At 33.1% G+C, this 26,155-nt stretch overlaps 3 protein-coding genes across 3 annotated transcripts; all 3 read right to left on the bottom strand.

Moving 5' to 3' along the window:
• Window positions 1-468: 468 nt before the first annotated feature.
• Window positions 469-4,662, bottom strand: LOC110817054 (putative pectinesterase/pectinesterase inhibitor 47). The gene is made up of 3 exons (XM_022045450.2): window positions 3,887-4,662; window positions 1,833-2,190; window positions 469-1,736 (listed from the first exon to the last, which is right to left on the bottom strand). The coding sequence occupies exons 1-3, from the start codon at window positions 4,541-4,543 to the stop codon at window positions 1,036-1,038; spliced, it is 1,716 nt and encodes a 571-aa protein (XP_021901142.1). The 5' UTR covers window positions 4,544-4,662; the 3' UTR covers window positions 469-1,035.
• Window positions 4,663-6,948: 2,286 nt separating this feature from the next.
• Window positions 6,949-9,905, bottom strand: LOC110817077 (putative pectinesterase/pectinesterase inhibitor 46). Its single transcript, XM_022045473.2, has 2 exons — window positions 8,852-9,905; window positions 6,949-7,791 (listed from the first exon to the last, which is right to left on the bottom strand). The coding sequence occupies exons 1-2, from the start codon at window positions 9,882-9,884 to the stop codon at window positions 7,109-7,111; spliced, it is 1,716 nt and encodes a 571-aa protein (XP_021901165.2). The 5' UTR covers window positions 9,885-9,905; the 3' UTR covers window positions 6,949-7,108.
• A 1,097-nt stretch (window positions 9,906-11,002) lies between these two features.
• LOC110824915 (CO(2)-response secreted protease-like) lies at window positions 11,003-24,683 on the bottom strand. The gene is made up of 11 exons (XM_088209550.1): window positions 24,597-24,683; window positions 24,360-24,466; window positions 23,939-24,036; window positions 23,703-23,846; window positions 22,496-22,607; window positions 19,509-20,055; window positions 19,310-19,413; window positions 18,666-18,908; window positions 12,903-13,017; window positions 12,371-12,584; window positions 11,003-11,806 (listed from the first exon to the last, which is right to left on the bottom strand). The coding sequence occupies exons 1-11, from the start codon at window positions 24,669-24,671 to the stop codon at window positions 11,253-11,255; spliced, it is 2,313 nt and encodes a 770-aa protein (XP_088065676.1). The 5' UTR covers window positions 24,672-24,683; the 3' UTR covers window positions 11,003-11,252.
• Between the last annotated feature and the right edge of the window lie 1,472 nt (window positions 24,684-26,155).

The following is a 26,155-nucleotide window of genomic DNA, read 5'->3' as shown; positions in this document are numbered from 1 at the left end:
TTTTTGACAGTAGAATATGTCTGGGTAAATTTTAGCGCATGGAGGCTAAATTTTTCCTCAGATGATGGTAAAAATCTAATCTTTTATATTCATATCCCAAATTCCGCCTACAAAAATTAGTGAAGGGTAAAACAGGAGAGAGACATGAGATGAGTGGCCTTCCAAGTTGGGGAGGTGAAAAAAAAAGTATGAGGATGTGCAGGGATTAATTTGAGTGTTATAAGTTTTGGCAATCTGTACAGACCCTTAATTTAATCTGCAGTTGAGTGATGTGAAAAGTAATTTTACTTTTTATTTTTATTTTTACTCATTACAGAGAGTTATTTTACAAATATATTAGTCTTTAAAATGTGTTTTATCAAATTTTAAGAATAAAAGAAAAATATATAAATGAATCATATGATGGGTTCCTGTAATTTATATAGAGACTACAACAGTTTTTGTAATAGATATTTTTAACAAAAAATATAAAAGAATTATTATATTTTATTTTTATTATATAACAATAGCAAAAAAGACCAAATTGTTTGGATTAAAATTCAAGATTGAACTTGATGAATTCAAATTAAAAAGCCCAACAACTTGATGAATCTATTCTACACATCTTTAAATCCCAATCCAGAGGCAGAGCAGGAAGAAAGGAACTGATGTGGTTGGCGAAGATTTCAGAGCGGCGGGAATCTCATTACGAATTCAGCTTTGGACGAGGGTGTAAAAGAAGCTGAAGACAAATATTGAAAAGTTGGAGACTGGGATCAGGGGAAAGTACGGGGTGGAGAGGATCTGTCAAAGAAGGAGACCTGAGAGCAAATTGAGGACGGCGGTCGAGCTGAAAGAAAATCTCAGAGAGATAGCAGATTTGAAAAAGAGAGAGATAGACCTAGGATTTTGGTCCGAGGTCAGAGGAAGAAGGTATTTGTATTTCAGTCCTTTCTCAGCTATAATCATTAGGAGTATCTAGAGAAAGAAATTGATTACAGATTACAATAATCTGCAAGCGACATAGTTACATGTGTATAGAGCTTATGCAAAACCCTAATCTTGTAATCCACCGGAGAAAGGTATGTCAGCGTCAGGCAACCAAGTATGCCCTGACGTGAAATTATACACAGTATAATTCGCAGCCTGTGAAACATTCATCAAATTATAACCCGGCCATTGCACTCTCATGCTCGTGTTCGCGCCAGGCCCGTAATTGTTAAACTCACCGTAGAAAAGCGTATCTAGATTCGCCGTCCCATTCCATTCCAGCCAACCAGCAGGTGTAACCACGCCGCCAATATACGATTCCATGAACACCGTCCTCGAATACTCCTTCCACGGCCGTCCTAAATAAGTCAAGGTTGTGTAGTTGCTCGTGTCATTGGCCAGATCTGGCGTGGCTTCGATTGTGCAGTTCTGAATCGATATGCCGGTGTTCTGGTTGGGGTCAGTTCGGCCTTGAGCTGTTATGGCGTTCTTCTGGTTCAACATTGGTTTACGCGGGTAAATATTGCAGCTCTGGAGAACGACGGCGGCGTTGCCGAAGATGAAATCTACAGTCCCGTATATGTGGCATTCTCGGTAGAATTGGCGGAGAGAGTGGACATAGAGAGTATCTTGGTAGCCTTCAAAGCTGCAACGGTAGAAGGAAGAGAGATCTGCATTGTTCCTCAATGCTACTGCTTGATGCTTTTCAGGACCTGCTGCGTTTCTGATCGTTAAATCTACACCCACAAATCTCTCTCCAGAAACAGCTGCAGCGAACATTCAAACTACTAATTTAGAAATTGATTAAGAAAATTTAAAAAATTGAAACTTAAAATCGATTAGATTTGAAAAGGCAAATTTACCGAAGGTGGAAGAGTTGAAGGTTGTCCAGCCATCGACGACGCTATGGTTGCCGGTGATGATGGTCTTGTTGATTCCATCTCCAATAAGCATAATATTCTTCTTGAATTTGGGAACGACGACGTATTCTTCATAATAACCTTGTTTAGCGTAGATGACGTAGTAGCCGTCTTCGGGCTTTGTGTTGTTGGGAGCCGATGCAACGGCGTCGTTTATGGTGGTGAAGTCGCCGTCGGCGTAAGGGCTGACAATTACTGTATTGTAGACGAGAAGTCCACCGCCGTCGACTTGCTCCAGTTTTCGCTCCGAGGGGATTCTCTTGTGGCAGCCTTTTGATCCGTGGCATGAATTTCGTAGAGCCTAATGCATCATTTATGATTTACACATGAGACGGTGTTTTAAAAGTTTAAATTTTTTTTGAAAATTAAAAATTTCAATGATATGTTTTATTTATACTAAGAATAAAATAGAGTTTGGAAGAGGAATGTGACAGCTGTCTAGAACTGGTGTTAGCTCTCATCACGTGGTTCCAGCTCTGCCATTCCCGTTGACTCACAGACTTTAATTATTTATAATATACCAAGTAGAGGAGGTACAAAATTTTTTTATTTTGTAAATATTAAATTAGAAATTCTGTGGTAAATTATGAGTAATAACTTTCCTGATTAAATTAAATAGAACTTGAACACAGAAATCTTAAGAAGGAGACCTCTGGAACTGCCTGGTCGAGTTGAGTTGGTGCGTATCTAAATTATATACACAAATTGATGAGTGGTAAAATATTATTTAATATTCTGTTTAAATTTATGACTTTGATAGATTTATATAACTTTAAAAGATAAAAAAAAATAATAATAAAATTTATTTTAAGTCTTTTATAAACTTAGATGCAAGTAAATTTAGATATTCTAAAATTTATACATTATATACATCATCGTTCTAAAATGGTAAATTAACGGTTGCAATTCTTTTGGCTCTTCTACCCGTGATCCTTATCTTCTTGGAACTTGGAAAGGCAAACAAATTCTAATATTTGCAACAAATTTTTATTTACCAAAAAATCACAACATATTTCTACCATTTAAAATTGTGTATTATATATATTTTAAAAAAAAAAAAAACATGTTGCGTATTATAAAAAATAAAAAATAAAAAAATAATCGTTTAATGGCTATTTAAATTAATGATAAAAGGTGTTTAAATTATAATCTACAAAATTATTAAAATGTTAATAAATTTATGTTAGATTCAAATTATAAATTCTGAATATATTTTATTAAGAAACTATGTTGTTATTGTTTGCATTATTATTAGCATATAATTATTGTTTTAAGTAATAGAATGCACGAACCTCTTGTTAAAAAGCAATGTGGGCGGTTGATTTATTCATTTTAATGTTTTAACTTTATCAACATTTATAAATTAATCAAAAATCTATATTTCAAACACTAATTAAAATCTCAAACCCTAAAATAATTCATTAGGACTGAAAGCAAACCTAAAGTAAACAAAAAAAAAAAAAAAAAGTCAAACTGTCTCCTAGTTTAATTCATTATATATATATATATATGTATATATCTTTTGTTTTTCAATAAAAAGTAAAATATTAAAGAAAGATAAAATGTCATTTTTTCTTTGTTACTAATAACTTTTTTTTTTGTAATTATTTTAATTAAAAAAATTTAATTATTACAAAATATTTATCTTTTAAAAATATAATAAATTAATTAAAAATTAAGCTTAACTTTAAAAATACAACATAGAAAGCAACGTTCTCTAATTTATACAAGAAGCTAATTAATTAACCAAGACTAGTACTCCACTAGGTGTACATCTAGATTTTATAAACTTTGACCTTCTTAATTAATTTGCATGTATACATATATGCACACGTGTTTAACTTATTGTCGACGTGATAAATTAGTGTAGTTTTAATACGTGTTTAACTTTTACCAGTTAAAGCCAACACAATAAATTAATATCTAAACCATATGCATTATAATTTCAACTTAATATTATATATATATATATAGAAGTAATAATTAGTTGTCATTACCTTGATCAGATTTTGCAGGTGTTCCCGAACTCCATGGGGTTTATTGAGGGAATGGTATTTTGATTTCTTCCGGCGCATCGAATGCGAAACCAACCCAAGTGACACACTGTATAGCCGAGTCACGTTAGCCATAGGCGCAGCGAGCGCACCCAAGAACCCACTCTTAGCCTGAACCAACCCATCGAAGCACGTCTGCTGGTTAGTGACGACTCCACTCAGCAGACTCGTGACTCGGTCCACCAGCTCCCCGCTCATCGACTCAGCCGCCTTGAGCTCCGCCGACACTGTCTCCAGGTAGTCGACACTGAGCTCCGCCAGCTGAGCGCAATCCGAGAGTGCCCCCAGCTCCAAGTGGGTCATCCACGGCCGCTCATGGGCGAGGTAGCTGTGGATGACTTTAGCGAGACGCTTGGCTTGTTTGACGCATTGCTTGACTGAGAATTTGCCGTAGGTGTACGGATCGGAAGGGGAGGATTTGAAGGCGGAGAGGATGGTTCGACAGAGTTTAGGGTAGGGAGTGGATTTGCAGGGGACGGAAGGTGGCTGTGGCGATAGCTGTGACGGCGATGGTGAAGGTGACTGCTGGGGGGCGGATAGCAGAGCCCATGAGAAGAGGAGGCAACAGAGAAGGATGAGGGAAGGGGAATGAGAAGTCATTCTGATCAGTTTTATTTCAGATTGAAGCTTGCATGGATAAATATGTATACATATATATAGAGAGAGAGAGAGAGGTGATGGGAGAAACAGAAAGCGCGTGAAGAAAATAATATAAAAATGGTAAGGGGATGGGGACGTTAGAGAGGATGGAAATAAATGGCAGAGAAGAAGCAGAACGTGGAAGGGAAGGGAAGGCACATGATACGAGTACGTACCGGTGGATGATTTTTGCTGTGGAATTATTACAGTATGGTTAAATATATATAGATATATATATATATACATATACCAACTACATATCTTTTTTTAAAAGAAAAAAATTATGTTCTATTACTTTTTAAAAGACATTTTATGGTTGAACTAAAACATTTTTAAATCTATATATAAATAATAATTATTTTTCAAAAATTAAATAATATAAAAAATTATGTTATAATAAATATATATGCATTATTTAAATAATAAAATTATATATTTTAATTAAAAAACTATTTTACTTAGTGAGATCTCGAGCTTATAAAATATGTTTGTCTCTCCAAATTAATTACTTGATTTGATAATTACCAAATTATTTAAAATTATTAAAAAAATACGTATTTAAAAATAATATATTATTTTAAGGTGTGATCGTGACATTAAGGACGTCAACCATATAGAAGATTATTTCGTGCACGACCGCCCACACCTTCTTCAGCATGACTTTTGAGGAGTGTCTCTGCACCAATTTATAGAACCAGTACAGTTGGTGCTCTTCCTTCTAGGATTGGAGGATGATCTTTGACATCACTTGCTGGTTACTTTGGAAGCAACGGAATGTCTTTGTTTTCAATGGCCAGCTGCTCAGTGTGAATGAACTGAGATGTGATATTTTCATGATGATAGAGTATACTTTTCAGGCCTGCAACTTTAGCTCCAAGTTATTAGAACGCCCTCGCCAAAAAAATGCAATGTTAATTAGTTGGCATTCGCTACCCTTGGACTAGATCAAGATCAACATAGGTTGGGCCCTCTGCGAGACCAGTGACGTTGCTTGTGCTGGGGCTTTGGGTTGGGATTATGGGGGGCATTGGCTCGGCGATCGGATCTGGAAAATTGGGTCTTGTTCGGTTATTCAGGCAGAGCTTTGGGGCGCCTTGGAGGGGTTTGAGCTTATTTGAAATCTCGAATTGTGTCATGCTATCTTGGAGATGAATAATACCATCGCTGCCTAACTTTTGAATAAGATGATCAATAATGAAACGATTGATACAAATAGAAACTCCAGCCTACTACTCGCAATCAAAAATTGACTTATGAAAGATTGGATTATTGAGGTACAACATACATACTGAGAGGGTAATAAAAACGCTGATTATTTGGCTAACTTGACTTATGATGGACTCATGGGAGGTCATTTCTTATTATAACTCCTTCTTGAGTATTCTCTATGAGGATATACTTGATATTTTCTGACTCAAATCATGTAATAATTATATTTAATTATTTTCGTTAGCTCTTTTATTATTTTTTTTCTATATAAAAAAAATTAAGGAGAAAAATGCAAACATAAATATGATTAAATTTAAATTCAAAAATGATAATTTCACACATTTCATTAATTACCTTCAATAATCTAATTTTCTAATAAAATTATAAAAATTCGAATTCAAACTAATATAAAAATAATAATTCTAAAAGTAAATATCTTCTACATAAATATAATTAATTTATTGAAAATTTTTATTAAAAAATCATACAAATAAAATTTAAAATATCCTAATTACATTTACGTTTATTTCCACCTTATTGAAATTATAAAGAATTTAACTTGAAGAGTCATTTTTTATTTATGCGCCTTTTTTAGTGCGCTCGTATTACCTGGATTTTCTCTTTAACACGGGGACATGGCGTTGACCGTTGACTTGGAAAAGTCATGAGCCATGCACATGCACATGCAATCGCGGTTTAACTTTTGACCAAATTTGGGACCACCGTAAATTAATTGCACTTGGAGACTATATAAATATATTAAAATATATTTTATTTTAAATTTTGAAAACAATTATTTTATAAAGAAAAAAATTCATATTAAAATATTTTTGCTAATTTATATCTCAAATTTATACAATATAAACAAAAATTTAAATGAAAATATAATACAATAATTTTAATCCATTTTTAACGTTCATTTTGTGCTTGTTTTATTAAGAAGAAGGAACAAAAATTGATAATTATGAATTTATTGATATGAGTTATAAAGTTAATTTTAATTATATATAATTTAGGTAATATTTATATTAAAGTAATAATTGTATTAAATGGAAATTCTAAAATAAAAATTAACCAAATATAAGGAAAGTAAGTGCTAATTATTTGTGATTACAAACAAATTATTAATATTCATTCCGAATTTCTCATTTCAATCAACCGACACCTTTAAGTTCGGCAAAACAGGAAAACAAAACAGAACTGAAAAGAATATATATATATATATGTATATGTATATGTATATATGTATAATAAATATAAGAAAAATTTAAAAGAAAAAGAAAAACAAATCAATAAGATCTTCACAAGAGAATCACTTCACTTAAGACCAGACAGGAAGGGAATTCCCGCATCCGAAATCCATTTCTCGCCATTGATAAAAGACTTGACTGTAAACTTATTAGCCACCTTCGTCGTGATATTAGTCTTCAATCCCTTCCACTTAACTCGATTCCTCGTGGAAGAACCCGACCCGAAATTCTGAAACTCAGCATAAAAAATCGTGTTCGGAGCCGAGTTTCCAACCCACGGCAACCATCCTCTACTATCAATCAAGCTCCCCATCATGGACCGCATGAACACAGTCGTAGAGTAGTTCTTCCACGGCCGACCCAGATAAGTCTGGACGGAAGTTAGGTTTTCGGCGGGCCAAATTGTACAGTTGTGGATAGAAATGCCGGTGTTCTGATTCGGGTCGAATCGGCCTTGGGCGGTGATGGTGTTTTGCTGGCCGAGCATGGGGCGTTTAGGGAGAATGTTGCAGTTTTGGAGGACGACGGCGGAGTTTCCAAAGATGAAATCGACGGTGCCGTAAATGTTGCAGTCGCGGTAGAATTGGCGGTTGGCGTGGGCGTAGAGAGTGTCTTGGTAGCCGTCGATTTTGCAGCGGTAGAAGGTTGTTTGATCGGCGCTTGACATTAATGCGACGGCCTGATGCTTGATTGCGCCGGCGGTGTTTCGGAATCCCATTTCACATGCCATGAAACCCTTCCCGAACACCGCTGCACAAGACAATCCATATAATATTGTTATAGTTAATTAAAACTAAAATTTTATTTTATATTTAAAAAAATTTAAATTGATAACTATTGTATGTATAATCAAAATAAATTATAATTAATTAAAAATTAAATTATATTTTTATATTCAAGAAATTAAAAGTGATACTTATAATTATTTTTCCGTAAAGTTTCTTAATTAATTGATGATTAAGATAATTAAATTATTATATTAAATAATAAAATAAAATTAGCACATGTCGGTTTCATGTATTACTCATATATATGTATATATTAATTTCTAGTAATAATTTAAAACTAACCAATGAAATTTTTATTAAGTTTGAAAAGTAGTAATGTAAATTTTAAAACTTTTCTTTGAAATTTTATAAACTATTATAAATCTTAATATTTCATGAATATCGGATAATATCTTGTTAATATTCTTTCTAATATTATATAACATGCATATAATAATAAGATATAACTCAGATAAAATTATTTATATTAAGATTATATGTGATAATTAAAATGGTTACATATTAAATATATAAGATTGTTTTTGAATCGTGAATGCATTATTGAACGCTAGATAAATTAAAAATGTTCAAGAACTGTTGAGCAAAATTTTCATTTAATAAAAATAGAGTAAACTATAATTTTATATGTAATTAAATTGAACTAATTGTGTTATTTAAATAAAATAAAACGTAAACTTATAACCTAACAAAAAAAAAAATATATATTTATATTAATAAATTTTGTAATTGAGGACCCTATATGAAAAGTAAATCAGGATTAAGTTTTCTTCAATGTTCTTATATATATGATTTGTCTCATTGATAGTTATAATTTCGAAAAATGAGAAGAATTAAAAAAACCCAGTTGCAACTTCAAACAATAAACATATATTTCTAATATATACTATTTATTATAATGTCTCCATCTTTAGTTGTGTTTTATATTTTATGTAATTAATTTTGTATTTAGATTGATATAATTGATTCTAACATGCCATAATATGTATAGTATATTAGAGTTAGTAGAAGAATTTAATGATTACCAAAAGTTGCAGACTGAAAGGTCCGAGTTCCATCAACAAAGTTGAGACTTGCAGAAACAATGGTGGATTCCATGCCATCACCGACCATTACAACATTCCACTTATTTTTTTCCACTCTCACATTCTCATTATAAACACCCTTCTTTACATATATTACCGTCTTCTTCTTCTTCTTCTCCCCCACAGCTTTAAGAGCCTCTCCAATGCTTTTATACTTCCCGCTTCCATCTTTCGCCACAACTATATCCGCCTTCTTCTTCAAATCCCTAACCTCAACCAGCTTTCGAGATACCCACTTCGGCACTGAAACGGCACCATTTGGCAATGAACTCATCAGTCTCCGGACATTAATGGAGTTCGCGAGCTTCGAAAGCCATGTAATAATGGCGAGACTGTTGCTGGTCAACTCAGTACAGTTCTTTAAATGGTTAAAAACATCAGCCTGCAGCTCCGTGGAATCTTCAATGTCGTCCATGCAGGTTTGCTGGTAAGTTCCGGCAGCGCTCAGCCATGTCCGGAGATCTTCCGCGGCTTCTACCAATGAAACCTCGCTCGACGTGGAAAGTGATTCGGTGAGATGATCGATTGCCAGATTAAGAAGCTGGTCGCAATTCTCCAAAGCAGCAATCGTCTTCTGGTCATGAATAAACCTTTTGAAAAATACTTCACTAAAGTACTGAGAAGCTCTGGAGAGCTCATCAATGGCGACTTTGATGGACAACTTGAAGAGGTCTTCGGGGTGGGTGTAAGAAGAGTTGGCGGCAGGGGCGATACTGTTGTAACAGGTGTCTTTATACAAGGTAACATCGCAAACGGCTTTAATCGAAGAAGTCAGAGGAGGATTAGACCCGCCATTTTTGGAGCTTCCACCACGAGTGGTGGTGGTTCCGACGACGGCAGCAACAACCACGACGACGAGGATGATGGAAGATAGAGTGATGATGGTGATTCTCTTTCTGGTTTTTCGACGGGAGTCGAGTCTTGCTTGATCGGCCTCGTTGATCTTGCCGTATGTGGAGTCCATGTTCATCATTGTAGTATTGCAGGGGTTCTGGTTTACAGGAAGTTTGGACATGGAGATGTTTATATATGTTTGTGTGCATATATGTATGTGTTAAGAGGTTAGTTTAACGCGGGGGGGAATACGTGCCAGGCACTAAAGATTCCCATGGCTAGCTACTCAAAGACTATGTATTGAAAGTTCAACTGTCTTGAGAGAGTGCTTCTCATGTTTGGAACATATATATATATATATATATATATATAATATAGTGGACATATAAAAATCCAATTCTCTAATTATATATGTAATGAATTTACCAAAAAAAGGAGTTCGAATATTCTAAATAAATAACAAATATGGGTTTTGAATCCATATATTTTATTCGATCAACTTTAATTAAATAGATTAATCAAGGGAGAATTTGTGTTGATTTTTTTACATTAATTAAATATATTTATTTACTCTCAAAACCACTGCAATAGATCCAAATAAATTTTATTAATTTTTTTTTTTAAAATCATTACATGCTACCCATGTATATTTAAGTTGTTCCCTCAGATAATAGATTAGCTAAATGAATTGCAACAACCATTTTGAAGAATAATATGCTTGATACAAATATTTATTAATTTATAAGTATATTTATATTTTGTGTCATTGCTCAGTCACTCTACTTCGATTTGTCTAGATGTGATTTAAGTGGGTTCAAGTGCTTGCAGAGCATATCAGTCGAAATAAATACGATTCTCTCGATAAGATATTTCTTTCATTCTTCCTCTTAAGTTGCTTGCATAATCTGATTCTTTTTGGGTTATATAGTTGATTGTTGTTTCCAAATTTCATCTCTACTTCAAAATTGGAGGTGAGAGTTTCCTCTCATCTAACTCTTCCTGAATGAAAGGACTAAAAAAGATTGTATTAAAATATACATACAGTTTACGAATAATAGACTTGGAACCTTATAATAATTAATTACAATTGTATATAATTTTTAGAGAATAGCGGAAATATATAAAGGCATGCCTACAAGCAATGGACAATTGAAATGAGAGAAACGTAGATAATAAAAAAGTATTGGATTATTTTTTTGTTCTAGTTTATATACAGTCAAAATAATATACATACATATATATCTATCTGTTAATAAATTTAATACTTAATTATTTTATATTGAGTAAATTTCTACAACATAAAAAAATAACCAAAGAAAATTCTCTCAATGCTAACCTCTGTGAGATGAAAAATCTTTTATCCATCAATTCCATTAATTATTTTGTATCTTGGTAATTCCAAAGCTTTGCATTCTAGTTTCTAGATAATCGTTTCTTTCTCAAAAGTTTATGTTGAAATTATAAAAATTGCATTCTTTTGTTGATTTTGTACATCTACGAGCTCGACTTATTCAACATTCACTGCAAAAACAATTCGTACGCTGTGCTCCTCGCCATCGGTCCATGTAATGGATCCAAAATTGTAACCTACCGGGGCCTCATGTGCATAAAATGAAGCCTTAAAAGAAACCTTTCTTGTACCTTCTTTGAAAGCAATCTTTTTGGGAGAAACTTTGACAATTAATCTATTCGAAGTCTGCACATGAGCCAAGTACGTGGTATTCGGTGATCCCACATTCGTTAGAGTTCTTTGAATTATCTGGACAGCCCTAGACCGATCCAAGCTCCCTATAGAAATAGAGGGGTAATTGATGTTGGAAATGAGGGAGGGGGAAGAGTTTCTTGGACAACTGAAGTTCGTTTTGGCAATAGATCGGATAGTTTTCTTCGAATAATTGTAATAGCAAAGGAATTGAAGATAGTCAATGGCCGTAGTTTCCAATACTAGTCCTGGATTCAGAGCTCGAAAGAGGCTTATTTCTCCGACTCCCATCTCATGTGGATTTGCTGTGTAACCTGAGTTATTTCTAGAAGCCCTCCCCGTGTTGTCTCTCAAAGTTGCTGCACGTATAGGAAAAATAGCGAAGTCAAGGAACACAAGCCAAATAACGATCAATCACACAATAGATGATAATACTTTATGTTTTTCATTTGGGCTTAAGCAAAATTTGATTTTAAAATTCTTAGTCAAACAAAAAATCTAGAGTGTTTGGTTTGGCTTGCATTTGGATAAACCAATCTATAAACTGTTTGATATAAAAATCAGTCATAATGATGTTTAGCTTAGATCATTTAGCTTGTAAACTAATGACTCAAATGGTTAAAAAAAATACATAAATGTCTACCTCTTTCTTTAAACTTACAAGCCATGCAAGAACTTCAAATTTATCTTTTACATTTTTTATAAAAAATTTACTCTTTATTTATATCATGTTTATTCATTTTGTAAAGTAGTTTTAACTTACTCTTTAACCAAATTACACGTGAAATTTACATTAACTAATCATATTTTTAGTTATTTTGTAATAATTTATACTTTCATGAACTTATAAACTTTACTCACATACTAAAAAGAATAAGGCAAACCAATTGTCCTGATAATATTCTCTTGAGCTGTTGTATTACCTGTTGTCATAAGAGCTGACTTGATCATGGAAGGGCTCCAACCAGGGTGCACTGATTTAATGAATGCCGCAGCCCCTGTGACATGTGGACAAGCCATTGATGTTCCAGATCTTATACCGAATTGGGAGGGCTCTTCTCTGATGACAACCTTTCCTGCTTCAGTTTTTGGAGTTATTGCAGCTAAAATGGCAACACCTGGAGCCATTATATCTGGCTGATCCAATACCAAATCTATGTTAAAACCTTAGAAAAGCATTTAGTCTTAGAATCAATCTATGTCCTTACTGTTAATCTTAGGATTACGGTGCTCAAGTTCACGAATGGATTAGATAAGTTACCTGATCTATTAATGTTTCTTAACAAACTAAAAACAAGCAAAACAACGTGAAGATTACCTTGATTTTGGAGGGTTTGATAAAGATGTTTGGGAGCAGAGTAGTACCACTCTTGTTGTGTTCATACTTATATCCGTCTATTTGTATGTAATATTCAGTAATATTTATGAAAAGTTGAATATACAAACCAGGCTTACCTTGAGAATGTTCTCTGTGAGCCCTCCAGGACCTCTTGATGAGAAGAATGCAACAACAGGTGCTGGTTTATATTTTGAAACATTAACTGTTGGAAGGATCGTTGCAGTTGGCTTCCTGATGAGGTCACCAAACAAGTATAAGTACTTGTAGACTTGATCATTTACTATCACTTTAAAACTTTAAAAAATGGATTTGGTTCTACTATTTTATATGGAATCTGTTAAAAAATATAGTTTATGTATAAATAGAACTAAATTAGGTTAAAAGGTATTAAAGTCAAACACATATTTCGTAATTAATTGTAACTTTTATTTTTCTTATTTTTAAAATTTATATATATAGCGACGTATTATTCAATGGGAATACAACACAATTACTATAATTACTCTTGACATAGTATCACTAAATTTTGAAATTCTAAATTCTTTTACAAATCTTATTTGACCTTCGTTGTCTTAAAAAAAAACTTTAAAAGGGTGTCAGCCGTCATAACCAGCCACTACACCAGCCACCACTGGCCTTCATAGCCGAAAAGGAGCCAGGCTATTGGCACCAGCAGCCACACATCAGCAGATGTGCTGCCACCAGCAGCTGCACGACCAGCGAGCTGTCACCACCAGCAGCCACGGTAAAAGCCACCTGCAGGTGTACGCCCTCCAGTGCATTTGCTGCCCAGGTGCTTCTGCACCCTCTAGCCAGGCCTGCCTCCAGTTGCCGCTGTTACACAGCCACCTCTATCCAGCTGCAGTTTGATTGCAGTTGCCACTGTTTTAGCCACGCCATAACTGCTGTCCAGCCACTAAAACCCATATTTTTTGGTTTATTTGATTGACCTCAACTGTCCTAAAATCTAAATTATTTTGGAGACTACATCCCAAACTAATAGCAGAAATTCCCACTTGAGAATTCTGTATAAATTAATGGAGAATTCCAGTTGATCTAGGCTGTCTATCGTTTTGATGAAAAAGACTACTTGAATTCATCACAATCGATTTGGACCATTCTAAAAAGAAAAGAAAAAATCTCATATTCTGGGCACCGGATCAAAGTTGGGAGGCCCAAATTTTGGTGCATGTGATGAAGAAGATTCAGTTACAATGACTTATCTCTGGAACTCAATGATACCAAAGATAAGGAAGACTGTTATGTTTTTACTCAATTCAAAAGAAGTATGAGATTCAATCAGAAGAACCAATTTCAAGGTGAAAGGTGAAGTCCTAATCTATGATCTCACTACAAAAACGTGGTCAACAAAACAGGGAAATAAATCGATCACAGAGTATGCCAACCTATTAAAAAACTGATGACATGAACTTAATCAATATCATTGCTTCACTATGGAAAACAAATAAGATGCCACTATCCTGAAGAAGATGATGGAGAAAGACATAACATATCAATTAATGGCAGAAATCAATGAAGATCAAAATCAGGTAAGAATTCAGATATTGGGAAAAGAAAAAATGTTATCTCTGAATAAAGTAATATCCTTGGTTACTACTGAAGAAAGTAGGAGAGAAGTTATGCTAAAAGCCCGCGCCGCTGACAATTTAGCAATGGCAACTTGCCTCCAAATCACGTCAATAAGAGAAGAGCCAAGCAACAATAAAAACTTGGGAGAGAATAAGGACAATCTATGGTGTACCTTCAGTAAGAAGTCTCGACACACCAAGGAAAAATGTCGAAAGCTCCATGGAAACCCACTACCTCAAGCAAAGAATTAGGGTACAAAAACTCTCCATAGAAGCTTCACAGACTAGCTCATGAAGATAATTTCCAAAAAGAAGAGAAACTCACCGATCTAAGTGAATTCAAGATCGAAATTGAACGACTAAGAAGTAGACTTGAGGACTTGGAGAAGCCCACAGGTAAATGTCTATTAGCATATTCATGCATGTTCTCTCACTCACATGGTTTAAATATCTTAGACAGATCATTTGAGAAATCATAAATCATAAATTCAGGGGTTACTGATCATATAACTAATCCTTTAAAATATTTTTTCATATATTTCTCATGCTCAAGTAGTATGAAAATTGTAACTGTAGATGAATCTCTAAACGCCATTGCATGAACGAGTACCATCAAGATTAACAGTAATCTAGTTCTTGAAAATGTGCTATATATTTGTAAACTTTGTACTGATCTTATATCAGTCACTAAATTAACTAAGGACTTGAATTGCAAAATAACTTTTTTTTTCTTCTCATTATGATTTTTAGTACTAAAACTCGGGATGATTGAACATGCCGAAGCCAGCAACAATTATACTACTTGAATGCAATTGCGCCATCTCTTTCTACCACTACTACATATCCTATCATTAAGCTCTGACTCTGCCACAAACGATTTACTCACCATTTCTTTTTAACTTTAAGATTATGTTTCATTTTCTATTTAAAGACTCTATTGACAAAAATTTACATTGTGATATATGCGAATTGTAGAAAATGTAGAAAATAGTTATTATTCTAGAAGGAAAACAACTGTCATCTCCTTTATTCTTTCTTGTGTACCGTAGAAAGGAGAATAACAGAATTGGTGGTGTGTCACCTACACCAATTCTGAATATTCCCTTAACCCACAAAATCTGGCTCTCCTGCAGAAAAGTTGTTATTCATTTTGTGTATAAATATGCTCATTTGGAGCTGGAAAAAGTAAGCAGAAAATAGAGAAAAAACTTCTCTCAAAATAGCTTCATAATTTCTTCACGAATTACTAAACATACGCGTATAACATTGTGCAGTAACAATAAAGGAAGTGAGTTTTTGTTTTCATTAATATATAATGATATTTGGTGATCTACTCGCATTCCAAATATATTTGGGGCTCGATGGTCTATATCATTTAGTGATAATTGCATCAGAGTCATGTGACTCTTTTTACTTATGATAAAATTTGATTTGGGTCACACAATACCTCAATTTTGCAAAATGATCAAAACCTAGTTTAGAACCCACATAAAAAATCTCTACACTGACAATGCAAAAGACTTTCTTATCATACATTATTTTCCTTTTTTAACTAAGAAAGGATTATTAATGAATTATTATGAGTCCACACTCCACAACAAAATGAGGACGAAAAAATAATCACCTCCTTGTTACTACTTGTACCTTCTAATTCTAATACCATTCCTAAACAGTATTGGGAGGAAAGTTGGCTTTACTGCTACAAAATCATCAATTGATTACCTTCTAATGTCCTTGCTTTTAAAAATTTTTTGAAAACACTTTCCAAATTTTACTCAGAAATCAGTGTCATAGTTCATCTAATCCTTCGAATATTTGGGTATATCGCATTATTCATGTCTATACCTACCGGAGAGGAAAACTTGATTCTAGAGTTTTAAAATGTGCACTTGTGGAGTACTTCTTTTCTCAAAATGGGTACAAGTGCTATTATCCGTTTACAAAATTTTTTATACATTTGCGGATATTACCTTTATTGAGACAAAATTTTATTTTATCCAATCTTATCTTTATGAGAAACCTATGTTGGAAGATAAGGGTACAGATTTTTCAGTGAATCTCAGCTTTCCACAATTACCACCCACGCCAGTTTATAATATTCACTATCATAAGAAAATCCTCATACTCAACCGGCCCAAGAAACCTTACATGACCGAAGATTTGCTCATGTGTATCAGGGAGGAAAAATCCAGGTCCTGAACTGAGGCAGAGTCAAACATAAAAAAACAAGTTTTGGAATTGTGGTAAGTCCCAAAAATCCTACCTAAGAAAATATTGATGCGCCTATTGCAATCTGTAGAGGAACTAGAGAATGCACCAAACATCCACTTTAGTAGTTTGTATTCTTTAAAAAGTGTTTACAATCTCAAAAGAATTTTCTTATGAGTCTTAATACTAAGTCTATTCTTAATATTATATATAAGATGTTATCTTGAGAAAAACAAAAAAAGCCATGATTGTGAAATGTAGGCACTATAAAAGATACGACACGGGACATAGTGGACTTGTTCAAAGGAAGAAAGTCCATGGGTTGCAAGTGGATATTCATCATCAAATATAGGACAAGTAAAACAATTAAAAGGTACAAAGCAATGCCAATAGCCAAAAACTATACCCAAACTTATGGAATAAACTATTAAGATACGTTCAAACCAATTGCAAAATAAATACCATGCGAATTTTGCTATTTCTAGCTACCCACTTCAATTGGTAGTTACAATAGTTTGATGTTAAAAATACATCCTTGCACAGAGAGTTACAAGCAGAGATCTACATGGAAATCCTACTAGGAATTGCTAACGAAACGAGGACAAAAACTTAGCGCATGGAATCTCATAAACTGAAGAAGACACTTTATAATCTAAAAAACAACTACCTAGAATGTGATTTGGTAGATTTGCCAAAGTAATATAGGGCATGGAATATAAGCAAAGTTAGAAAGTTCATACCCCATTAATCAAGTTCTCATATTCAAGGGAAGTTGCTACTTTCTTAGTATATGATGATAATATTATTGTGAAAGGGAACAATGAAGAAGAAAAACTTAGATTCAAGTTCTACTTGACCGAGGAGTTTCAAATCAAGGAATTAGAAAAACTGAAGTACTTCTTGGGGTTGAAGTAGCTTATTCAAAATAAGAGATCTTCATCTCATAGTAGAAATACATAAATTGATTTGTTGAAAGATAGAAATAAACTAGCATGTAAACCAGTTAGTATATTTATTGACCCTAATCATAAATTGTGACACTAGCGGTAGATAAAGGGAGGCTGATTTACCTATTATACACAAGACATAATATTGTTTATGCAGTGAGTGTGGTAAGCCACTTCATGCACAATGCTAAAGAGGTACACTTACAAGCAGCCTATAAAGTATTACACAATCTAAAAAGGTCTAGGGAAAGACATACTCTTTAAAACGAATGATAGGCTGATCTTTGAAGTTTTCACTGATACAAACTATGCAAGACCAATGGTGGACAAAAGCTCTATTACAGGTTACTGTACTTTCTTTGAGGGTAATTTGGTAATTTAGAGAATTAAAATGGAATATAATTGCAAGATTAAGCATAGAGTCATAGGTTCGAGTAATGGTACAAAGAGACTCGTAAAAGATCTAAGAGTTAAGTGAGATGACCCAATAAGTCTTTACTGTGACAACATATGCTAAATAAGCATTGTTCACAATCTTGTATAGTATGATAGGACAAAATACATTGAAATCGATGAGCATTTTATTAAGGACAAGCTAGATTATGGCCTGATATGTACTCCATATGTGCCCACCAAGTTACAACTTATAGATGTATTGACTAAAGTCTTGAACAATTCAATATTCAATATTATCATTCCCAAGCTTGGAACGAATAACACCTATTACCCAACTTGAGGGAAGTCCTAAAGAATGTACTTCATGTATAAATATGGGTAAATAGATAAAAGGGTATAAAGTAAAATACACTTTTTATAATTAATTGTAACTTTCATTTTTTCTTATCCCTAAAATTTGTATATATATAGACATATTAATCAATAAAATACAACATAATTATTCCTGACAGTATCAAAATTAAAGACATAGGGTTGCAATTCTGATTGACATGGTTTTTTGTTAAAATTTAACTTCATACTTAATATCCACGCATTCTATCTAATGGTTAATTCCACTGAACATCTTCACCTCTATCATTTAACATTTGCACTAGTTAATTATCAGTACATGAACTCATAGTATAGTGTATACTGCTAATTAAGTAAAACAGGAAACAAAGTAAAAATTGATGCTTACTTGTTAGAATTCATGTACTTAAGAATCTTGTACCCTGCTTTGTTTCCAACTTCCACGAATGGAAATACACCTGAATCAAAAGGCACACCTTTCTCATCCTCATTGATCAAAATCATCCCTTTGGCGCCAGCATCCTCTACAACCAATTTCTTGATTCGCCTTGATACAGTTGGATCATTGTCAATGCAAAGAACAATCTTGCCACCAACTTTTTTTGGATCCAGTGATCCCGGACGGCAGTTCCTTCAGATCAACACGACGATAATCCAATAATAGAACATTTGAAAGGTTTCAGCAAAAATTCAAAACAGCCATCATTGTTTGAATAATAAAGTTGAACTAACTGGGTATAATCAATTATTTAATACTGTACCAGACTTTGAAATTTAAGACTCAATTCTTGACTGACATTCTATTTTCTATTAATTCCAATACAAGATAGGATTGACTTGTACTTAATCCACACATTCAACCTAGCTCCTCATACATGAGGGGATTAGCATACATGAGAGTGTTAACACATGTGAGAAAGTATATTGATGTATACATGATAAACTGTATTATTTTTTATCAATTTAAATTTCAAAAATAATCGGTCAAAATTAATTATAACAATTACGTTAAATATCAACAAAGAAGCATACCATGCTTCTGATAGGGGAGTAAAATTAGAAGCAGCTGCATCTTTTCCGGATAGAAGAGGGAAAGTCTTTAACCGAGTAAGGTTTGAGAAGTTAATGGCAGAACCCTGCTTAAAACAAACAGAAAACGAAGTTAGATTATTCTTTAATGATGTTGACTTTCCATTTCTATGTTAAGAAAAAATAAATAAATTTGTATTACTTGAAATTCTTTTCCATTTCCAAGAAGCACAGTGGATTGGAAATCCCTATCAATACTAGAAGCAGCAACAGTAAAAATCCATGGAGCTGTATTAGTAACAGTGAAAGGATCAGGGCCATCGTTGCCACTAGAGCAAACAACCATGACACCCATTTGTTGAGCATGAAATGCACCAATGGCTATGGGATCATTCAAGTACTCAGATTGAAACAGCGCACTCATCCCAATAGAAATTGAGATGATATCAACACCATCTTTGACAGCATCATCAATGGCCTTCAAGATGATCGAACCAACACAACCATCTATTGAGCATGCCTTGTACATTGCAATCCTTGAAGAGGGTAACCCACCTCTGGCCACCCCAGGTGCTAAGCCATAGTAACTGGCACCGGCAACTTGAGCACCGCCAGCTATAGAGGATGTGTGAGTGCCATGACCAACTGAATCCCTTGGTGATGCATCAGGTTTAGCCAAAGACAAAACTTTGGTTTTATTACCAGTTGATTTCAGCGGCATGTTGTAGTATCTTGCTCCAATCAGCTTCCTGCATAATAATATATATTCTTATAACAACTAATCAACAAGCGAGCATGATGAAAAAGTTCCTAGACAATTAAGATAAATCCTCTAGAGACCACCATTATATTTTATATAAGGATGAAAATAAATTGGGAAAATAATTAAGTACTTGAATTCGATATTTTCAAACATTTAATATTTTCCGATGAAACTTGATTTGAACTTTATCTTAAACTCGACTTTGTCTCGTCTAAAGAAATATATAGTTTGTATTTAACTCACAAAAGTTTCAACAAAAAATCGAGCTTGCATAAGCTCGAACTCTAGGTCAAACTCAAATTATCTAAGAACAGAAGTTAATACCAATGTAAAGTATTAATGAAATGTATATATTAAATAATATAGTGTCTTATATTTTTAAAAAAATATATAAAAACTATATCTAATTTATTAACAAAGAAACGAATATATTCGCTAGTTTTTAGATCAATTAACTCTAGTATTATGTTGCTATCCAAATAAACTTGCCACAACCATAAGTTAATTGTTACTCACAATCAAGATTATTTGAATTCATAGTTAACCACCACGCAAGATTTTGTTTTAGTTACATTCAACATATTATTTTTCTTTTATTCAAGAGTTAACTTATTCACACTCAACATATTATGGCCATCAAGTTTTGAGACTCGACTATAAATAACCCCTTATTTGTTGAGTTGAAGCATGAGTGTAAGCCAAGTATGAGTGAAGTGTAGAGAGTGTGGTTAGTGGAGAGCAAGAGAGACTAGTTTTTGATGTTAACAAATGTTTGTATGTGGTTTGTTTGTTCTCTCAAACACTTTAGTGGTGAGATTGAGTCTGCTTAGGGTCGGGTTTGAGAGTTCTCGAGTCTAAATCTGTTGATATAATCTTCCAAATTCATGATGAAATATCTTTGTTACATTTGTTGATAGGGTTGGCTACAAAGTCAAAGTATGTTAAATTCTTCTTCTAATCTTTTACTTATATATCTTGATTATTTTATTGATTTCCTACTTTGCTATGGTCACCAAAAAATTGGTATGAGTAATCTCAACAGCTTGGTACAAAAGCCAATCAGTTGGTTTAAATCAAAACATCCAAATCGAGGTCAATAAATTTAGTCAAACTAATACTTTTCTAAATTTAGTTTTGAGTCTAACTAAGTGGGCGTTTAAGTGCATTGTAACTTCATAAAAAACGTATATTTAATGTATTAACAAAGAACGAATATATTTACTAGTTTTTAAATCAAATAACTCTAGTATTATGTTACTATCCAAATAAACTTGCCACAATCATAAGTTAATTGTTACTTACACTCAAGATTATTTAGATTCATGGTTAACCACCACTCAAGAGCTTACTTTAGTTACACGCAACATATTATTTGTTTTTTATCCTAGAGTTAACTTATTGACGCTCAACATGTTATGGCCATCAAGGTTTTGAGACTTGGGTTCAACTATAAATGACCCCTTATTTGTTGAGTTGAAGCATGAGTGTAAGCCAAGTGTGAGTGAAATGTCTAGAGCGTGGTTAGTGGAGAGCAAGAGAGACTAGTCTTTAGCGTTAAAATGTTCATATGTGGCTTGTTTGTTCTCTCAAACACTTTAGTGCTGAGATTGAGTCTAATTGGAGCTGGCTTTGAGAGTTCTTGACTGTCCATATAATCTTCCAAATCCATAATGAAATTTCTTTTTACATATATTGATAGAGTAGGCTATAGAGCCAAAGTACCTTAGATTTTTCTTCTATTCTTTTACTTATGTATCTTGATTATTTTTGCTGACTTCCTATTTTGCTGTAGTCACCAAAAAATTGGTATAAGTAATCTCAACAGCTTGATAACAAAGCCAATCAATTGGTTTTAAATTAAAACATCTAAACTGAGGTCAACAAATTTAGTAAAACTAATGCTTTTTTGAAGTTTAGTTTTGAGTCTGACTAGGTGGGTGTTTTGGTGCACTGAGATCATGTTGAGTTTTAATAGTGTTATTAAAATAATTGTTGGCTAAATGTACTTTTAATTAAAAATTATTTGGTGTTCGATAAAAATATATTTAAAAATTATTGTCATTTAAAAAAAAAAACAAAAATCTTGTGTTTGGTGAAATTGGTTTTTGAAATTTTAAGTGTAAATTTTTAATAAATGTCAAAACTGTTTTCTAAAAGCTATACATTGTCTTAAAAACCATCAAAAGAAGATTTTGACTTTGGTTGTTATCAAAAACATTTTATATTTTACTATTTGGTCACAAAAATACTTTTAAAATACAAAATTCACAACAGAAAACTGCACCATACGGGCTCTAAATATGAACAGAGCTTGAACTCAGGCTAAATTTCAAACAGTTAGTAAACATACTAGACTCGTTCTTGGCCCTAATTATACACAATTGAAGAATCATATCAGCTTAAAATGGGTTATTAGTAATAATTACCTATTACAGCTTGATTTGTTGAAGCCAGGTCCCTCCATGCAGGTTCCTTTCCATCTTGAAGGAATCTTCCCAATTGCCTCATCGCTGAAACTTGGAGACTCCGGCCATATACCTACATCCACAAAACTCAATTAAAACTGAGATAGTAATTCAATAGTACAACTTCCCTGCTTCTATTTCCACCAAGTAACAAGCTCAGCTCACCATCATCGTCCCCGCCCAACAGCAAGCTCTTCCTGTTTCTCCCTGTTCTCTCTCAGACATTTCATCAAACAGTTTTACTACAACTTTTGAAGTCTCTTGCATTTTCCTTCCCGATCTTAAATATTTCTTTCAACAATCTCAGATGCTAATTAATAAGTCGCAACTGATTCTAACTTACTAATCTAAACACATAATATCCGACGGAGATATGTTCAAGTACGGCCGGCGTGTATGTAGATTCCGGTGCATATAGTTGAGTTATCCGCTTATTCGTATCGTTCCATTACCAGACTAAGATGTAATTTGGAAAGTTATATTATACATATACATATATATATCTTTTTAAACTCAAAACCATCTTTATTTTCTGGGTTGGAATTTGAATTCCCAATTTAAAGACGAGAAAATTGCAGATTTAACCATTAAGGATGTAAGAAGAAAATGAAAGTAACTCCAGTTCAACTGTGATTTTAAGTTTTTTTTTTTTCAATTTTCTATTTTATAAAAATGGGAATGAAAATATTATAGATATAATAAACAATTTAAATAAATCAAATATTCTAATTATTTAATGACTTTATTTATTTAGAAAAAAAAAAAAAAACTATTATTTAACCTTTCTTACTCTACAAAATTTGTTCAATTTCACTTTTATTAACGTAATTAATAGATAAAATTTATTGGAAGTGTACTTATATAATTCATGTTTTTACATTAATTTAGTGTATCTGAGTTGCATCAATTTATAAAAATTTTATTTATATAATCATTTTATTCGAATGTCATATGAGTCATTATGTTATTATACTCATGTAAAATTCTTGAGTTACGTTTCTATAAAATCAAATACTCTGAGGAAATATTCGTTTATGATGATCACATGAGTAGTAGAATTAAATAGAAGTAAAAGAATTAGATAACCTATACATACGTGTATATATATAAACACATATAATAAAAATATAGTATTTAAGGGGGGAAAGGCAAAAAGTAAGTTGCATGCCTGTGTCTACGATTCCAATTATAATATCATTTGATGGCGGGAGGTGTGAGAAGATGCCTGAATTCTCCTTCAAGAAATCCCAAGAACGAGTTGTGTGGAGTTCAAGAACAGGATCAGGGAATACAGACACTATTTCCTCATGCCCTAATTTTTTTTTAATTAATTAACATAATTAATAGTTAAATACCCATTAACAAATATATTAACTATAAACTCAATAATTATATATTAATTACCAGAGAGCAAAGATGCTTCCTTCTCAGTAAGCATGGCAGAGAAACCTTTGAAGGCATGATGGTAATGGTGAATCAGTTGTATTCTCTCACTCTCTTCCCTGCAAAACAATTAAATCAATTCTTTAATTTTTTTAATAATTATAAACAGTAATTACTAGTAGAATTTACTAAATCTTTTTTTACAAAAAAAAAAAAAAACCATCTTAAATTATGGTTTTACTTTTTCATGTCAGTTTTAGATAGAATTATTAATTTTTCAGAAGATATTTAGAATTTATAAATGTAAATAAGTAAAAACAAAAAAGTATGAAATAATAAAAATTAAATATAATATTTTCAATAATTAATAATTTCATCTAAAATGAGAAAATTTTAACTCAAAAAGTACTACCAAAAATTCCAAAATTCAAATGAATATAACCTTGGAATAATGGAGGCTAAGAGTTGAAGATGAGAAGACTGTAGTAGTTGAACATCTACCAATTGATTTGGTTCTTTTGATAAACTTCCCATGTAAACAACATAAGGCTGCAAATATGCCAAATTACAGTAATGGTTACATATAACTACATACATATATATATATATATAATTATGTATGTGAATTCATAGAATTTTTTTGAGAGAAAGAAAAACATTTGGGGTTCATTTGTAGTACCATGGGAATGTGTTTTGACGAAGTGAGAGAAAATATAAAGGGGAGAAAGAGGAGGGGATGAAGAAGAGAAGTCATTGAAAGAATTGAAATGAGTTGGGTGTGTGAAGAAAAGAAAGGCCCATTTTATAGGCTATTTGAAACACTTGATGTGAGACTCAAGCTCTCCATCACATACCAAATTTATTTGTCTTATTTTAATATAAAATAATTGGGTATAGGTGTGTCTATAAATATATATTTTATATATTATTTTATTAGTTAAAAATTTATATATTTGATTTAAAATTTATGAGTTTAAAAATTAATAAAATATAAAATTTATTATTTTATAAATATATTATATATTGAGAATAACTGATGTAGCAGCCCCGGTAATTAAAAAAAAATGGAAATTATATTATAAATATTTAATGCGGAAGCGAGATCAAAATTTCCGTTAACATCCCTTACACGAAAATAAAAAACGTACTTAAAGTATAAAAGATTAAACTAACTAAGAGAGAAACTCGAAAATAAAACTATGAGTATGACTACAGAGTCTCTAGGCATCCCCTTCGTCGTCCTCCTGCGGAACGGGCTCGGGAACCATGTCTTCCTGATCTGAAATGGTTAAATAAGGAGTGAGCTACACTAGCCCAGTAAGAACATCACGATATCTCACCGTCACGGAGGTAAAGGTGGATAGAAAAACACAAAAGACCAATGGAGCATGATTTACAACAAATCCTTTTTATTTATGATAAAACCTTTACCATCCACTTACCTCGGTGGAATTCATGAAGCAATATAAGAAAACAATAACATTATCACAAACATGGAATAATATAAGCTGTAAAACATAGCACTTATCACGCCTTTTGTAATTCAATCATTATACAACATATCATTTTCTCATTTACCAGCCTACTAGTATCCATAGGGGTCCATAGGGGTCCCGCTACCCGTTAACCTTTAACATTCATAATCAGTTTCCAGGGCCGTCTCCATACCCCGTCCGGTATGGGCGCCAAAACCATAAACCTCAATACCCCGTCCGGTATGAGGGTGAAACGGGCCGTCCCCATACCCCGTCCGGTATGGCGCCAAAACCATAAGATCTCCATACCCCGTCCGGCATGTGAGACCACAATCCCGGTAGGGTTCCCTACGGACCCGGTCCGTCCACCATCTCCCAGGATATCTAGTCAGGCTAACCCCATCATACAATTTCTATTTACATAATCTTTCATTTTTCTTTTCCTCAATAAGCATCATCAATTCACATTTAAGAAAGCAAATCGTAATTCATGCCAAACAGACAACATACAGTATCAGTTCTTCAGTCTTTCAACCCATAAATAAATAAAACAGTAATATATGCACTCGAAACTATAAAATGAACACATCAAACCTCATAATGCATTTAAAGCTGTAAAACAGGCCAAATAGCAGTAAATCATAAATCACACTAGACTCGGGCTCCATTAGCAACCTTAAGCAATTTCACACATGCGTTAATTCAAGAAATACCGTTTTATCATTTTGAACTTTAATACCGTGATAGGAAATAGGGTGAGGGG

Source organism: Carica papaya, chromosome 8 (assembly GCF_054855325.1).
Source record: "Carica papaya isolate Zhongbai chromosome 8, ASM5485532v1, whole genome shotgun sequence".
Lineage (NCBI taxonomy): Eukaryota > Viridiplantae > Streptophyta > Magnoliopsida > Brassicales > Caricaceae > Carica > Carica papaya.
Note: the sequence above shows the minus strand (reverse complement) of the source record. Positions and strands in the feature narration are given on the sequence as shown.

Bases quoted from the DNA above. Each gene is read 5' to 3' on its own strand.
- LOC110824915 (XM_088209550.1), bottom strand. From the start codon at position 24,671: ATGACTTCTCTTCTTCATCCCCTCCTCTTTCTCCCCTTTATATTTTCT. The intron at 24,037-24,359 runs GTTATATTCATT...ATTGTTTTGCAG, and splicing joins TTAGCCTCCATTATTCCAAG to GGAAGAGAGTGAGAGAATAC. The intron at 19,414-19,508 runs GTAATACAAATT...TGTTTTAAGCAG, and splicing joins GAAATGGAAAAGAATTTCAA to GGTTCTGCCATTAACTTCTC.
- LOC110817077 (XM_022045473.2), bottom strand. From the start codon at position 9,884: ATGATGAACATGGACTCCACATACGGCAAGATCAACGAGGCCGATCAA. The intron at 7,792-8,851 runs GTAATCATTAAA...TGTCTTGTGCAG, and splicing joins CTTTCAGTCTGCAACTTTTG to CGGTGTTCGGGAAGGGTTTC.
- LOC110817054 (XM_022045450.2), bottom strand. From the start codon at position 4,543: ATGACTTCTCATTCCCCTTCCCTCATCCTTCTCTGTTGCCTCCTCTTC. The intron at 2,191-3,886 runs GTAATGACAACT...ATGATGCATTAG, and splicing joins ACCTGCAAAATCTGATCAAG to GCTCTACGAAATTCATGCCA. The intron at 1,737-1,832 runs GTAAATTTGCCT...TGTTCGCTGCAG, and splicing joins CTTCAACTCTTCCACCTTCG to CTGTTTCTGGAGAGAGATTT.